Source organism: Ascidia mentula, chromosome 9, assembly GCF_947561715.1.
Source record: "Ascidia mentula chromosome 9, kaAscMent1.1, whole genome shotgun sequence".
NCBI classification, from domain to species: Eukaryota; Metazoa; Chordata; class Ascidiacea; order Phlebobranchia; family Ascidiidae; genus Ascidia; species Ascidia mentula.
This window is the reverse complement of record NC_138574.1, coordinates 10,189,515-10,207,287: the sequence shown is the minus strand read 5'-3', so window position 1 is coordinate 10,207,287 and position 17,773 is coordinate 10,189,515. Positions and strand designations below refer to the sequence as shown.

Genomic DNA, 17,773 nt, shown 5'->3' with positions numbered 1-17,773 from the left:
TAAAGTTATTTAACAGTCTGTCTCTTATAAAAGCAGTGCACAAGCAAGCATATAACGTTTAGTTAGGGATAAGTGGACAACTCTTCTAGTCATAAATGCATTCCAGTAAACATCAGCCAATTCCAAATCAGTCTATCGAATGCTCAACTCGATTCTTTATTGTAAACGTGAGAAAACATAACTAGGGTTGTTGTGGCAGATTCAACTGCCTATCACTGAATCCTGCTGCGTGGCAGGCCTTTGGTCTTCTTGCGTCTGCGTCATCAACTGCAGCACCAAAATGCCCAACATATTTTGAGAAACACTATTACATTTTTTCGACAAACTCTTGAACACATGCAATACAGGAACTTCGGGTTTATATTTAAAGCAGGAATTGAAACACACGACATGCGGCCTTCACACTGATTTTGTCGAAAAATGACTTAACGAACACAAACATAAACACTCAACGCAAACGGTTTATGTCATGACCAAACCACATGGAAAACGTCAAAGTACGATTGTGTGTTTAGTGTGGAAGGAAACGTGAAGTGTGAAGTGACTGCAATGACTTTAAATAATCCCATTGTAAAAAGGTGGTATTTTTGTTCAGTGATTTTACGAACAAGCATACGGTAAATGTGGGGTACCCTTACGGCACTTACTGACGTCATAATTGAAATTAAACAAACACAGAAATTGTTGAAAATCTGAGCCCGATTGAACGTTCGGCATTGTTAGTTTGTCAACAAAACCTTTGCAGTCCACAGCTAAAAACGAAAATTCTCACAAAACAAGTACGGTATGTTTCTTTACAGTGGAGCTTGTCAGTTTGCGTTTCCTGCAAACAAAGCAAATCACACGGACAAAACGTTGAAGAAATGGTTGACAACAGTGCAAAATTGTTAAGCAACACAGCTTGTGAAAACGAGGACACGAATCATAACACACAGCTCTTATACCGGTCGTACAATGAAGGTTTCGCAATGGCTGAGTAAATGTCTTTATTTATGTACATATATGAATTGAATGCATCTGACAGCAGTTTTCATTGAAAAACGATTTTTTTTATCGGAAAATGTATCGACAACTACGAATTCGCAAGCGTGAGGATATGTTAATGGCAAAATTGAAGTACCCAGTAAGCTTGCATACGAGCGCAATTCTAACGGGACGGATTTGTTGGTGACAAAACAAACGTGTAAAATATTAAACAGTGATACGTACGTCGAACAGTTGTCATGAAAAATGTTGGCAAAACGAAAAAAACGTAAACAGCACCGCCGTGATCCACGTAGCACAAGATTTACACAGTTTTTTTTTATACAACGACTTTTTTGGGGAAACTCTGCTGTGGTGTATATAAAGAGCTGAATGTGGCATAATAAAAATCGCCGATGTCACAGATCACAACAAGTGGTCTTTTTAGGTGCCAAATGCTACAAAAACACACGAAGGAGTACGCACTGAAAATAGTAAACCTCCAGGCTTCATGTAAAAGGTAAAGCGTCAGAAATTTACAAAAAGTGAAAAAAATTTAGAAGTGAAAACAATGCGGAGGACCTTAAAATACGGCTTGCTCAATCTGCAGCTTCAATTTTTCCGCCTCTTCGCCTTGTAACGAACGGAGTCGTTCAATAGCTTTCAGTTGGCGAATTTTCAACTGCGAGTAAAGATTTATAGATTACGTTTTCTCTGGAAAGGCTTTTTATTTGCAGACAGTATATGGAGTGAAAACAACGCAGAGAGAACAGCTTTCACCTACAAATGGCGGAAGATTGATTATAACCCGACATAGAAAGGCAGCAGGCACACCTCCCAGTAAAAAACAGGGGGGATTATGTAAGTGGTAATGGAAGTCCGATTTGGTACAAAAGGTCAACGTCAATCACGTGCCAAGTGTGATCCAATTAAAAAAGCGGTTCGACGTTTTTCGGCCCCACTCACGTTTTGTCGTTCGTCGCCAAACTTTTTCACTTGTTCGTTTTTCTGGTCCTTTAATCGCCGATCCCTCTCAGCGCTGGCGATCGTTTTGTCTTTCTTAATCACCTTCGACTTTTCCATCCACTGCTTGGTCTGGTTCTGCACGAGCTCGCTCATTTCCCTGTATTTCGTTGAACATTTTTATATTGTTTTCTTAAATGTTTTTCTCAACAGTTCAGACCATTAGGTTTACAGGCTTTGCAGCCAAGGCATTGTAGCCTAGCTGGATCAGCCACTTTTTCCAAGCGGAGCGAGACCACACTTGGACCGGTAAACCTAATGATTTGGATACGTTAGCTGTGATCGCGAAGTAAGGACTTGAACAGTGGGTCGATCCTACCAATCATGTCATTGCATGAAACATTAGTTCAGACCATTATCCCAAATTAATTTCAGTAACAGACACTGAGGTCACGAAATTGGAATCGATAGCGATAGCTGCAAAAGCCAAAAGAGGCCTTCCCAAGGGCACATTTGACGAAATCGGCGTCATAATTTTTTTCCTAAACAGCATCACACCCTGAATGTTGTTTCCGAAAATGGTTATTTTAAAAAGATGCTTATTAAAGCGAAACACACAAGTTTTTTAATATTTGGAAATTTACTTTGAAGTTTTCACGTGTGTGTCACGCAAAAAAAAGTGTTTCTCGAATAGGTTGTTGGTTTTGTGAATGCGAAGAACATGTTTTCATTGTAAACCTTGTTAGTGTTTTGGTCGGTGTACAGGTATAGGCATCAATACCATGAGCCACGCTTTTTCTGGGCACGACCCTGATTCGCAATGTAGCGAACCGGCCTTACATGCGATATACATTGGATCCACGAAACCCTTTAAATGCTTGTTGGTGGCGCTTCGATACGCCATACGTACACCATAAGTAGAACACACTGCTAAATTGTTGGGACGGTTAACAATTGCAACAACTACGGAAAGCGCCGCAATAAAGTAGGCGGAAGCAACAATTGGTGCAGAAGCCTCTGCAACCTCATACTGCGCAGCGTTTGGTTGTATGTTAAGAAAACCCGCTGTGTTTTATTTTGTTTGGTAAGCATACTTTTCGTGGGCGGACTTGGCGTCGGCAAGCGATTTTTCCTGGATGGATTGAAGCGCGATGCTCAGTGCTTCCCTGCGTTCCTTGTCAGACAAGTTGAACGAGGGAGAGTTGTCATTTTTCTCTTCGAGGGATTTTTCTGAACTCTAAAATGAAAAACATTAAGGATAATAAGAAAGGAATTGTTCTTGCTGTTAGTTATATGCTTTATCTTCGAAAATGGTTCAGAAATCCAGTAACTTTTGCTGTTCTGTACACATGGCTGCTGGATTTACAAGCCAGACCTAAAAATCAAATTGTAGTGCGATGACAACAATCATTGACCAATATTTTCAGTAGCCGAGAAAAGCTACAAAAACGTATACTTGCGTATGCGTAAAGTCAATTTGCATCAATGTTGGTAATACAAGTAACTAAGGGACAAGACTTTTCATGCATTACCTCTGAGTTACTTGAGCTTCCACTCTTGCTTTTCCTGTTCAGCATTCTCCTGGAAAACAAAATCATCAGACAGGTTGCAGAAAAGTTGAGACAGTTCAAATATTTGGACACGTAATCTTAAAAACCCAGAAGCCAATTTACTACAGTTGGTTGCAACTGCACTGTAAGCTTGGCTGTTCCAAATGTGTTTGCACCGCGTTGCCACGCCCCTGGGAAGCTATGTTAATATGGTATAGGTAAGTGCTAAGCAAAAATGCGATTAAACCGAAGTCGTATTGCGTTATGTTGGAATTCCAGTGCCATGTCAATTATAGGCATAATATGTTGCAATCACGCCACTCTGATCGATTTATCTCTGTTGCTTCATTATAAGGAGAAGGTTTTGAAAATTGGCCCGGTTTTTGACTTACTGCATTTATTCTTCAAGTGCGACAGTAACTGTGGCAGATGATGGCAATAATCGATTATTTTCGCGAGGAAAGTTGGTGGGCAACAAGCTTGAGAAACCCAGCATAAAATGACTTGGATTTACTTTTACGACGTACGAATTTTGTATTTCATCGAAGGCATTCTTACCCAAGAGGAAAGCAGGTTTGGTCTTCGTCGTCTGACTTCTTGTTTATGTTCTTGTTCTTCTTGCTGGATTTAGACTGCAGCTATAAAAAGTAAACGCAGGAGATTTGACCGATGGCGCGTATAACGCTGTGTCGTAAAACTTTAAAATTAAAACATTAGATTTTCAATTCCGTAGTGCTATTCATACTGCATAGGTCTCGAAAACCATAACAAAGGCAAATGCTTTTATAGTGAAAAGAGTGTCCATTTGAAAATGTCCATTGTAACCTTCAAGTGCACGAGCCAACCTTGTCTGGCAACACGCGACATCCGGACACAAGCGTAACTAAACTATTTTCCGCACCTTCTCCTGTCGTTTCTTTGATTTTGCGGCCTCCTTTCGTCGACTTTCCGCTGCACTTACGAATGCAGGGTGAGTCGTCAACATTTCCAAGGTTATTGATTTTTCTTCGTTCCTGTTGTCTGCGGATAAAAGGAAGGTTGGCATGAGTAGGCACCAACCGACGAACTCAAGTAACTCCTGTACGCAAATTTTGTCACAAGAGCTGGGAAAGGTTTTAGTCGTGCCGCTTATTTGTATGCTTGGAATTCAATAGTGACATTTAAACTACATTAAGAGCAAACTGTGCAGTATTACTTAAACCGCTAGGCGGTATATAAATATACAGTGCACTTAGTCGTCAAATACATAAACACTTATCCTATAAGAAACAATAGGGCATAATACTTAGTGAGTTGCAAATGTAATGCACCAGAGCCGACGAAAACATCGGTTTCCAAGCAGTCGTACGGCTACAGTGTGTTTTACAGCCATTTGTCTCCGTCAGTTTACAGCTAGTTTTGTGTCTAAAGGCTATACGTGGACTACAATGCGCACAAAGTGGAAAATTTTTGGGCGGATTGTTAACCGGCAAAACAATATACTCAGCCACCACCTGATGATACCCGACAGGTCGGAACTCACTTAACTAAAACATAGCATACTGTATAACACTAAACGTTGGACAAGTTGGATAAAGATATATATTTATAGGCACCGTTTGAATTTCGCTTTTCGACAGCAGTTTTGTTCATATTCTTTTCTGATTTCGATTTGGTTTGTGTTTTTCCGGCGTTGTTGTTGCTGGCGTTCGTCGCAGCCTTTGCCCCGATAGCTTTAGTGCTCGTGGGGGTTTTGGGTGTCGCCATTTCAGTGTCTGGATCTGAGTCGTCGCACTGCGATATAAAAATATATATGAGCTCATTTGGTCAATAGTATCCGGAACAGGAACAAAAGAATATACGTTATGTAAGTAAGGTGCTTTAGGTTTAAACTACACGCCAGTGCCACCGGATATACAGCCTGAATCCGGTCTAGCAGATTTCTAATCAAACAGAACACAGCGCAACGAATCAAAGAGATATGACTCGGGTCTTGGCTGAACTGGCTCTATTTACGCAGGAAACCAACATTCCTACATTATACACATTTCGGGAAATGTATAAATGTGACTGCAACACCGAACCGAGACATACTTTTCTAATTCCAATAAATAAAGTAACATTCCGGATAAAACCGGTTCACGGGCGTCTTACGTCATCTTCAAGTCGTTTTAACTGCTCCTCGTGCTGCTTCGTCACAGACCTCTGGTGAGCTTTGGGGTTTTCCAGTGCGTTTGCGATAACTATCAACACACATACAATAAGTAAGTCTATCACTGACATTCATATATTCTATACTTGTACATAAGAAAAACTACACATGAAGTACTTCAGTATAATACAATGTCAAAAATACAAAAGTTGGGCGATCATTTGATGTCCCGCTTAAAGGGTAACACACTAAACTCTACCAATTAAAAATGTATTCACTTCATACATACATATTGACTAATTGACACAGCTTGAAAGACATGTGGCGACGAGGCTGTGATTATAAACATTAAAGGCATTTTTCAAAGACCGCCTAATGCCTCCATCACAAATCAATGCCAAATAAATGAAACAACCGATTTGGCGCTACAACAAATTGCTCCCACGCCAGAATCCTACCCATTAGGCTGTCAGGTACGTAGCTCCTCAGAGATATCTTCACAAAAATTGTTGCTCCGTCCAGAGGAATACCGCTCGCCGTGCGTAGAGATACGTAGCGGTATCCATTCTGCAAACTACTCAGGGGAATCACCCTTTGGCCCAAGAGCTGTCGACTGTCATCGTGTAACGTAAAACGAAGCAGTGCGAGGTCGGGGTAGATAACCTGAGAAGATGAATAATTCACATATTAGATGACCTGCGTTTAATTAGTTTAAGCGTTTTTGTGCACAGACCAGTACTAAATTTATAAGCAGAATTCGTAGCGGAATCAATGTTGAGATGAATGGTTGTGACGGTAAAACATTATTATGGAGAATTTCCATACTTATTAAGTACCGCTGCTTGGCTGTCACTTTGAACGGATCAAATTAAACCAGTGCTTCCAAATCTTTTTTGGTTTACGGCATCCCACAAATTGTAAAGGATTTCGCGACACACATTGGCGAACCAAAGAATCGCCACCGTAATATTACCACAAAAATAACAAACATTTCCACAGTAAATACACGGAGAAATGCTAGCGGAACCCTTGGAAGTTATAAATGGAACTCCAAGCTATTGTAAACCTTATACATTTGGATTCTAGGGGTAGATTTAATTGGGTTTACGTGCCACAAGCAAGAAAATCGTTATTTGTTTCGCAAAATTTATTGTAGGAAGGAAGTAATTTTTCACAAAACCAGCATGTATTAGGAAGTGGTTGTCATCCGGTATATGACAAATTACCTTTCGGAAGAGGAATTCCTGGTTGTATTGTGGGTTTAGGCCGTTCGCCACCACCAGTGCGGTCCGGAACTCTTTCCGGATTGTGTCGTTTGGAAGACCGTACATATCCACCTCTACGTACGTTGATACTGGTTTGTCCGATACAAACTGGGCCGAGATGACCTGCGGGAATAGGAAATTTGTAATAGACTTTGCACCGCAAACAGTACGCATGCTGAAGGCTGAATAAAAAAGGAAAAAATGATGCCGTGATGCTTAAGTGAACGCAGTGCACAAGTAAATGGGGCTCCAGTGGCAAGCAAAGGGCCGTAAATGACATAAAACGTCGATTTAACAATCCCTTTATTGATGTGACCTTTTATTTATGCGACTTTGCCTGAGGGATAAATTCGCCCACTTGAGCCAACACAACTGGCGTTTAGAAATGCCTTCAAACTTTTGAAAGCAGTAATTTCTTTACAACTCTAAAAAACTAATTAAATCAAATTGCTGGTATTGTGCGCCATCGCTTCAAGCAATAAACGCCTGATTGTTCATGAGATTTTAAACCCTTTTCCAGTAATACAAGCTGTATTTCGAGGAAGAACAAGATAATTTATGGGCAAAACGTATACCAATATTGACTGATAGCACTATTTGTGCACAACTATCGTTGTTTATTTTTAATCAGCATTTGTTGCCTAAAAGCAAATTTTGCCACTTGCAAAACTTTCGTTTGTGGAAGGCAAAAAGGCCTAAATTAGCACATATATTTTTTATTGCCAAATGCGTAAACCTTTGTTGCGAATCATTTCACAAATCAGTGAAGTCGGTTTTAAAAACCCACAAAGGCCTGCGTTTGACGCATAGTTCAACATTTTAGAATCGACATTGAAGTTTGAAAATCGCAAAGCAAAACAGTACATTCGTAAATGCATGACAGATACTTAAAACCAGGGGTACCCAATCTTCTTGGCTCACCGCACGCTTGCGTAATTTACAAAAAATGTGCGACAACCAATGAGCGACAGCCACGAATGCTGCAATCAGCCTTTCTCTATCTTATTCCAGATGGTTGGTTAATATTTGTAAAAAGAACTTTTGCCTTCGATATTGGGAACCACTGACTTAAACACACATGGATGACCTTACCTTGACCCCGCACTGAGCGGCTATCACACCATCCACTATGGACTCAGCGAAAGGATCGAACACACGATTTTCTTTGAGTAGCATTTCCGGCTTAAGTAAATATCCAGCACACGAATTGTATTCGAACTTGGCTGCATTGAGTTGCTGCGCCAGGTCTGGGGATTGGAAATTTGTATTGTTGGTGTACGATCAAGAAATACATTGGTATATATACACATGTTTTGTTTGTATATAAAAACTGGTGTGTGTTAACAGGCGCAGTGGATAAAAATCTTACTTCGTCAGGAAAGCCATCGGGGTTTTTTCTAATAAAATATTTTAAACTGCATTCGGTAACATTCTGAACGACCCTCTTAACTACACACAGCCTAGTTGGAACCTGATTGCAGAATTACGCAACGTGTCTTTGCATGCACTGCATTGCCGCATTAACAAGAACAAAACACGGTGTTACGAAACGTGTGCCGTAATGAAATTTCAAGCTTTACAAAAAATCGCGAAAAATTTAATTAGAAAAATTATGTTTTACGTAACTGACCGCACGTCTGGAAGTTCAGGGAGACCATCTGACAACCAACATTCCAGAAGATTTGTGGCATGTAGTTGCTAGAATCGACTCGATTTCCTCGGGGGTAAATTCGACTTAGTTGCTGCTTGTTAAAACTAAAACAAATTGAGAACTGTTGTGGAAGTTCCAATGGACAGTTGATGTAAAATCACACATTCGGTCAACTTGGCCACACTTTTTACGCCACAAATACACTCAATAAAAAGTATGCGAAGTAAATACAAAGAACTTATTCAAGGTAACATTATTTGGTGTACGGACGAGACGAAACAACGTATTTGGACAAATTTTCTCTTTTCGGGCTTTCATTAAACCCATTTTTCTTACATAACTTGCCGCTGACCTGTGGCTTACATAACTCACTCACGCACTTCGTCCTAAAAAGGTAGATTTTATGACGACCGAAATGTCGATAAAATAAATTTTACAACAAGAGGTTTAAAATTTGACTAAATACGTTTACTTGTTTGCCAAGACAATCACCACACAAAGCGTTACGAGAGGTAATTATTTCAAAAATAGAATACTTCAAATGAAGCTTTCGTTTTTATTTCTAAGGAATCTATTTGAATTGTTCATATGATAACCTACTTGACTAGTTCCGTGGCATTCGTTTTCACGTGGTTCAAGCCCATGGATTCACTAAACGACGACATTTGGAAGCACAAACGATTGCTATCTGCAAAACGGAACGAATACGTTACAGAAAGGAACAAGTTGCAGGACTAAACAAAGGTATTACACAAAAAATCACCTTCCTCAAGCTTTTTAAACCCGGGAAACTTGACTGATTGACAGTAGTTGACGATGGAAGAAAGGTAAGAATGTATATTAGTGGCCGATGGCTTGTACTCATAATTACGAAGTAGTTCACTTTCCTCTTCGTCAGTGAGCTGTAACGGACGCCGTAAAGCAAGGGACAGTCAAACCCATTGTTTGATTTGGTGCTTTCTTAACAGCTAAGGAGCCCCCGCCTTTATTTACTGTGCCAGTGACTGATGTTGGCAAATTTTTGTGGAAAGTAGGCCACAAGGTGACCGATTGAAAATGGCTAGTAGTAGTAATTTCATACTTAAAGCTATGGTAAACGCAATATAAAGTAGAGTATGTCCGAATTTAACAGAACCACAATAAAATTCACCTTTTTTGATGACCCCTTTGTCCTTGTACCCTCTATGCCCAGACTCTTACTTGCAACAGCAGTAGTTTTTACAACCTAAAAGAGAAAAAAGTAATTTACAGAATGATGCCACAAGAATAAGCACAACATTGTACATACCTCCACTGAAGTAATGCTAGTTTTTGCAATCACTTGGGATGTTTCGAGTGACTTTGTCTGTCTCAGCTCTGGATGGGCTTCCTCTGTGATAAGAGAAGAAAACAGGCAATTAATGAATCTTGCAGTTTCTGATACAAACTTGTTCACTAAATTGAGTTTGTTTAATACAGGCCACAGCAGTACAATAAATAACCTACCCATATCATCAGACTCACAAATCAAAACTTCTTCATTGTTTTCCATCTCCAGTTGTACTGCAAAAGAAACTTCTGTTACTCTAATATCTCCACACATTCGCACCAACATTGCTTGGTAATATTTGTTACAAGTTATCAACAGTTGCAGGGACATGGAGCTAGTGGAAAGCCAGAAATTATTCAGTGATTCTCCCAAAAAATAATAATTAAATATTCCTCCAAGTAGGAAATGACAAATTCATGGGCTATATGACATTAAATGGTAGTTTCATCATCTAAAGCACAAATCTTGCAACATCACAAAGACAAAGCAGAAACATGATGTTTAACTACCTTTGTGCAACTAAATAAGATTTTCGTGATTTTGTACAAAATGTCTGTGTTGGCTAGGTAGCTACGAACAAGGTAGTACAACAAAAACAGTGCTGGTAATAGCCAATGAAATCACTTTTCAGCAATAAATTCATTCGTGTCATCGCATGGCCTGACACATTTAAAATAAGCATGCAAAAGTCAAACAACATAGTTTTGCATGGAAACATGATTTTTCAAAAATTTTCCAACAAAAAATCAAACTCCGTTCGACTTGTTTTTTAAGCAATGATAAAAACTCCAACGATTTGCAACATGAACAAATCAGCTTATATCACCTTCTGGCACATTTTCCCTTTCACTGCCAGACCAATCCACATCAGCTAAGTAAATTTTATTGAAAAATATGGTTACGATTGCACTGCACATTCATGGCCAGTTGCTTTAAATCGGATAAAGGCTTTGTTAAATTATAAAAAAGAAATTATATTTAAAATTCAACATGCTTTTGGCCAAATTAAGAGATTCGATGAATCCCATAATTCCCAAGTTAATTGCCCATCCATGCATTAAATCAGGCAATTCAGACTGAAAGATAAAGTCGTAGAAAGATAGACAAAAATCAATACAAGCATACATGTATCGGCATAAAACCCGAGGGACAGTTGTTCCCTAGAACTTCGTTAGAGAATTAGGCGCAGATGACCATCGTGCAACTACAGCATTTCACCCTTACATGGCTTGTTGCTATTGATCACCAACCACTGGTTGCATTATTAATGAAGGTCCACGGTTTGCTCCTCCACAAAGGAGATTATTGAAAAGCGACTCTCTTACCTTTCTCTACGTCCGGGTCAAGTCTCTTGTTTTTGATGATTATTTTCCGCTTGAGTGCACTTGGTGGTGGTAGGGGAACGCCCCTTTCGAGCTGCAGAAGAAAATGCATTCGAATAATTGCTAAACAAGTAAAGAGGTGTCTTGTGTAATATTCTTATTAGACAAGTAACATCAAATTTAAATAGGAAAGCGTCCTTGCTGCAAGCAAAAAGTAAAACAAAACCACAATTGTGTAACTAACAATATTGCTGGACCAAATTAAAACAGGATTTTAGAACTGAGAAAAATATGGTGATGACTCACTGGGTAGTTGTCAAGAGGTTTAGTAAGCAACATTTCACCAAACACTTCTTCACAGTATTTTGCCATCTTCAACTGCAAAGGTTTGCTGAAAATATAAACAAAATATTGCAATGAAGATGACTTGTGAGATGAAATACATTTTTCTTAATTAAATGTCACCTGAGTTGTCTGCATAATCGTTCGGTTTTAACTTACAGAAAAATACAAATATTATGATATGCGCAAATGAAAAAGGAGGCAATATATCAAGCAGTAATTATCTATTATACCTGCAGTGGGTTTCAAATGAAAGAACAACTGGGTATTCAGAAGCCACGAAAGCTGATTCCTTAATAGCATGGAGAATGCTTTTGAACGGAACGTCAGTACAGAGAGCTTTGCCATGCGTAACAATGGGTTCACCATGAAAGTCACCCTTACCATCCCAGCAATCCAATTCAACACACCTACATTAAACAATGAATAAGATATATAACTTTGAAGCTGCATTATTAAATGTTCAGGCCACTACTAATAAACCTAAATTGGTAATGATTAATTTATTAAATTTGTTGTATATAATTTATTAGACTTTAATGAAAGTGAAACCCTTTAATTTCATCCTGGACAAAGACACATTGTCAGTTATTGCTAATTTTTTTGCCAATCACAAAAAATAATTAAAAAAACACATATTGTGCACTGCAGTGTAGCACAATATACATCAAACAGTAATGTGAATTGAGAATGGCCTTGAGATCATGTTCCAGCTCTAATTGTCCAACTCAATTCAGTGTATCTTTAAATACACCACAAGCTATTGCTAATCTAAAGTAAATGCTGTGATTTAATTAAGTGGCTTTGGTGGTATAGGGTATCACGGGTAATGAAATTAGTGTGCTTGAGGATAACAAACTGATGGACAAAGGACTCTGGAAAATGTGCTCTTGTTTAAGAAAAAGTAATATTTTTTAAAGACTACGAAAATAAGGGCAATTTATTTTGCACGACTTTTTAAGATTGTGGTAATGACAGTTTACAGCAAATAATGCAAACAAGAAAAGTACATGCAGTGTCAGTGAAGACGATCGGTTTACCATAACAAAACTGTGTTAAATGTGTTCCACACACATTAGAAAACTTATTTTAGAACAATCTTACTTGATATTATATGGCAAATTTAACGTATAAATACAACAGCAGAATAAAATTATGTTGCCATAACAAACACTTAAGTGGTGCATGTGAATTTTTACAATCAATATGTAAATTTATGATGTCATAAAATATTCAGATTCAGCCAAGTATTGGCTGCAGGTATCTTTTGTTTTGACACATCCCTAGTACACAACACAATTGTAAACATTGGATTAAGATTACATGTTTAAATTAAATGTCATGCAATATTACTAACCTGCATCCAGATAACAGGACGTGGCGATAAATGTCCACTGAGGATTTTCCTCGAAACTGGCGTCCTATTAAGTACAAATTCAGGTTCAAATTAGTTTGCTTTTTCCTAAATATTTTCTTGATACAAACAGCGCATACAACTCACTGCAACAGCACATGCTCGGAATTGTTATGCACAAGAAAAACAATAATTTACGTTATATACATTCCTTTAAACAGAATTTTATGTAAATAGATAATGACCATTTAAAAAAAAACAGTCTAAGCATCTGTAAAGTGCTTTGAAGCAAAATCAATAAAATCTCCTTAGCAATAATGGACCTTCCGACCAATGCTGTAAGTGACATTTAATAAAGCCAGATAACTAGAAATGTCTAATACAGCCCAAGCCAACCAATAAAGCAGCAATTTTATAGTCATATTAACTGCTCGGAGGTCATTTGTCTCAAGCAGTTGCATGCCAAGACATGCTATTCCCCATGGATTCTTGCAGCCCGTATTACCAGTTAGGTATGTATTGTGGGAAGAGTTGATGAAATAGTGGCTTAGTGGCTGGTCCATGTCTTGATATTGCTGCAGATGCTCCTGGTATATTAAAGGGTTGTCTTGGCTGGCAATGTAGTCCACAAAGCCTTGAAACGAAAGGCGATCTAAAAATACAGAGAATGTTAAAAATGTATACCACATAGGTGCAATACAAAATGCACAACATATGTTGGGATTAAATTAGTAAAATAATGTTGGAGTACACACCGAATTTAGATGTCGTGTTATTGTTAAGAAGGTTTTAGTTCCATGTGGGTTGTGTAAGCATTATTATTATTGGATGCAAATAAAGTGATCTGCATTCATGGCTCTATTTTGTTAAGTATATCTTGATATTGAATTTTTGCCTTAAATGAGTAACTATTACAAGCCTATTTCTGTAACATATAAAGACCATACTAAAAAGACCAAATTTATACAAAATACAATTTTACAAACCAATAGCTAAATCTACAAGCAATTATAGTGATTTAACCATTCTTCATGCTGTGTAACAACTCAGCACAAAGCTCTAGGAAAAGGCCATTCTATTCACACAAAAGCTTTCCAAAACTTACTAAGTTCAACGTTTTTGGGGCAAGCTTCAAACTTCTGAATAAGAGCACCAGCCCTCTTTTCATCATAGGTAGGCACAAGGATCTCATTTAACCTTGGATCACGCTGATTTTCATTCAGCCAAGCAATAAAATCAGATAAACCTATGTAATCTTGTTTCTTTTTGGCTCTGAAACCAAAGGATCAGTAAAGAGAATACAGCACCATAGTTTGTAATATAGCAGCATCGATCAGGTACATAATAAACATTTTTACTAAAAGAATAATAGCAACATCAAAATTACGCAAAGCTGCATTATATAATTATTGCTTGCTTAATTACCAGGAACAGATGCATTCAAGTTGCAATACATTTAAATTAATTATTTATTTGTTCACTGGTGCAGGCATATGGTGCCTCATATCATTCATTAATTATCAAAGTGATAGTGATATATGAGTGCAGTTATAAAGCCCTTGTGGTGTAATAAACACATTAGGTTGTGCACTTACATTTCATAAAAGAGGGCTTGCAAGTCAGGCCGTTCACACACTTGTTGATGAAGCTTTTTGTAAACTGGGAATGTCAACTCTTGGGGGTTTATCTCATCTTTCTACAAAAAAACTTTCTATTTATAATATTAAATTAAATGAGTGTTGAATTTCTGTAACATGCGAATAAACTTAGCTTGCCACAATCGCACAAATTTAAGCGACAAAGGCATCCGCAGACATAAGCCTCAATGTAAACACAAGATTTATGGCAAGTTTGTAATCTTAAAGAATCACAAATCCTGTGTAGCCACAAATCTCCCACCTTCGAACAGTTGAAACCACAGCTGTTGAATTTGTGAAGAATGACTTTTTCGCTTTTGTCGTGACCGAACTGTTTCACCAACCTGTCAAGATCAAGGAATGAGTTTAAATATTTGTTTGTGTGATGAAAAGTTGCACAGCTGGCACATGACGTACTTGCGAATGGGTATCATGCCTTTGGAATTCAATGAATACTGCAACCGTTTCCATCTGTAAAATGCAAACAATTGTTTGTTGATGTGTTGATGTTTTGTACAATTTAGTTTTATATTGAAATTACTCATGCTATAGGTTTTCTCTATTTGTAAAATGGTTATAGCATTTCCCTTTAAAATAATGTGGCAGAAATGCTCACTTTGTTACCAAACAGTTTTGTTCATGACATTTTGTTGCCTAAAGCTAGGTAAGTGTGAGTTTGTCAAGTACATGCACGACAATGAACTTGACTTAAAAGAAGTGTCATAAACCTGTTATAAACCTACCTAATTTTTATAACTAAAGTTAAGTTTGCTGGTTATTTACAGTTTGTTGGTTTGGTTATTTACAGTTTGTTGGTTTAAAACAAAGCACTTTCTGTGACTTTCAAAGAAAAATAATGATAGGCACTGTATACTGGTGAAGCAGGCATTGATTTTGCTATTGGCAGCACCATTGATTTTTGATTCTGTGAACAGCACTGTATTGAGAAGTCTGCACATTTCATAATGGCTTTTAAAAAATCAATAGTTCTATGAAGGGCTAAGTGAAAGGGTCTGTCAACTCCAGGTGCAAAATATTAACACAGCATCTTTGAAAGACCATCTGCATTTTTGCAATTGACAATTCAGACAAATAATCAATTCCAAGAACCCACTGTTTTTTCATGATTTCTTCTGGCGACAGATGCTTTAGTCTGATATCTGCGATGAACCTCATCACCGATGATTCCCAATCCTTGGTTAAACATAAAACGAGTTGTTTTGATCAAAGTGGGAATTAACATCTTTTCTCACAAAAACTACCATTTTATTCATACAAATATATGAGCAATTTTTTTGTCAAGCTTTTGATAAAAAAATTCTAATCATACCTGAGCTACTTTTGAGGAAGGAGCAACAAATTGCAACATCGACAAATTTCCTATTTCAAATCCATAGTAGAATGTCAGCACCTTATTTGGGACATTGACATCTCCATCATACTGCTCAAAAAGTGCCTTTACATCCTGTTTTGCCAATAAAATATTCAGTTGTGTAGAGAAAATGAAATAACTTTCTGCTGATCATTCTAACACCATGGCAAGCTTACTTTTAATGGTACTCCGGTCTTTACTTCACGAATTTGTGCCAATTCCAAAAAGTGCACTTCCTGAAAATACAATTAAAAGATATTTTACAATACAAATGATTGAAGAACATTTTCTATAAAATAACATTCACATTTAAAGGGACCATATAAGTGGCCTCCGCACATATAATTCACCTGTTTATTTCCAAATTTCCACAGCACAAACAATCCATCGCCATCCATTTGCAACAGACATTTTTGGACATTTTGAGATACTGTTGCACCCTTAAAAAATGCAACAGTGGTATAAGTCAGAAGCATCATCTAAAATTTAAACAACCATAATTTACTTACATCAGGCCTCTTTAAAAACTCTTCTCCTTTTTCAAGGAAGGTAGGAACTTCCATTTATGTGGCAGATTTACATTTGTGTTGCAATCCTGGTCAATAACAGACTTACACCCTTAAAGCAAAATGTTTCATTAGGTTAAGTGCAATACAACAAATGTTTAAGTGAAAGTCAGTGACCCAATTAGCAAACACAATTGATACAGCACTTGAAATATTACAACATCTATGTATTTAGTGGTGTATTTTTTAGATAAAAATTAAAGATGGCCTAAAAAAATACCCCCTCCCAATAAAATGTTCAAACAGAACATGAGATACTAAATAGTAATAAGCCTTAAGGGTATCACCAGAAAACTGCATCGATGACATTCCAAGTTAATTTGATGTAGGCCTAATTACAGACAATAGTAAAATGATCATTTCCTGTTGAAGCCCTACATTATTTTTCCAACTCATATGAGTCAGTTGCCAAATGGAAATTTTGTCTGGGGTTCTCCAACACCACCAAAATTAAATTGGTAATCATATACATATTGCAAAACTTTTGAACGCCTAAAAGATGAAAACTATTTTCCCCACCATTCAGCAGTGACTGCAGAATATTTTTTAAATTTTGACATAATTTGATTTCCAGACATTTATCCATTTCATTATGCTACTTCTAATTTTTTATTGAAGTTGTCAATTGTCATCACATTTTCAAAAATTCCCTGCCAAGTTTTTATGTTTAATGGCCTAGGCTGTTTTTTTGCCTTTCCTTCAATTACCCTGCACGCCATAGGAGTTGTGTGCACATAATCAAAAACAAAGCAACAGTTATTCGCAAACTTTTGCAATCGAAAATTCGTACTTTTATTCCACGGTTGCACAACCAAATCATTTTTCTTGTTAATTAATTAGAAACGCTGAACAATTACACCTGAATACGACATAAAACAAGCGCACTTACTCTAAACGACAAAAACCGTTTATCAATGCGCACAACAACAAAAGCGCACGTGAGTCGTCAGCACTTACACCGGCACGATCAATGGGCCTCAATTGTTTACGTTTGTCTGTCGCCTTCTCCAGTCGGGTGTTTTTCAACAAGTTTCGCTTCGCGAAGGAAAAAAATTCGAGCCATCTGTGCCGCGTATCTTTAACGCCCACTACCGGAACAATGTTAAATGTTTAGGGTTTGGTTGGAATCTGAGACAGTGGCATTTGTTGTTAAACTGTCGTTTCATTGCCGTGTCATTGTAAGATAATAGAATATTTTTTTTTGCATTAAAGCTGTTAGTATTGCAGAAGAGTTCGATATTTGTGCTAAAAGTCTTTATGTAAGCATTTATTGACACGTATCTAAAAAATATAGATATGCTCATAGTAAGCTCATGGTTGGGTGGAAACCATCACTAAACGTAACCTA

General features: G+C 37.6%; 1 protein-coding gene across 2 annotated transcripts; it reads right to left on the bottom strand.

Annotated features, from left to right (window-relative positions):
• Window positions 1-342: 342 nt before the first annotated feature.
• LOC145912919 (1-phosphatidylinositol 4,5-bisphosphate phosphodiesterase beta-4-like) lies at window positions 343-16,481 on the bottom strand. 2 transcript variants are annotated; one of them, XM_083000366.1, is made up of 32 exons: window positions 16,369-16,481; window positions 16,210-16,299; window positions 16,036-16,095; window positions 15,818-15,952; window positions 15,602-15,681; window positions 14,905-14,958; window positions 14,750-14,831; window positions 14,446-14,546; window positions 13,956-14,122; window positions 13,356-13,502; window positions 12,854-12,917; window positions 11,730-11,906; window positions 11,461-11,545; window positions 11,158-11,248; window positions 10,659-10,703; window positions 10,009-10,065; window positions 9,812-9,894; window positions 9,674-9,748; window positions 9,287-9,425; window positions 9,124-9,211; window positions 8,503-8,627; window positions 7,965-8,119; window positions 6,834-6,995; window positions 6,066-6,270; window positions 5,610-5,698; window positions 5,072-5,249; window positions 4,378-4,496; window positions 4,035-4,114; window positions 3,459-3,507; window positions 3,021-3,163; window positions 1,930-2,086; window positions 343-1,645 (listed from the first exon to the last, which is right to left on the bottom strand). In XM_083000366.1, the coding sequence occupies exons 1-32, from the start codon at window positions 16,420-16,422 to the stop codon at window positions 1,547-1,549; spliced, it is 3,435 nt and encodes a 1,144-aa protein (XP_082856492.1). In that variant the 5' UTR covers window positions 16,423-16,481; the 3' UTR covers window positions 343-1,546. The 2 variants fall into 2 exon arrangements, with proteins under 2 accessions (XP_082856492.1, XP_082856493.1); XM_083000367.1 differs by lacking the exon at window positions 10,659-10,703.
• Window positions 16,482-17,773: the final 1,292 nt, after the last annotated feature.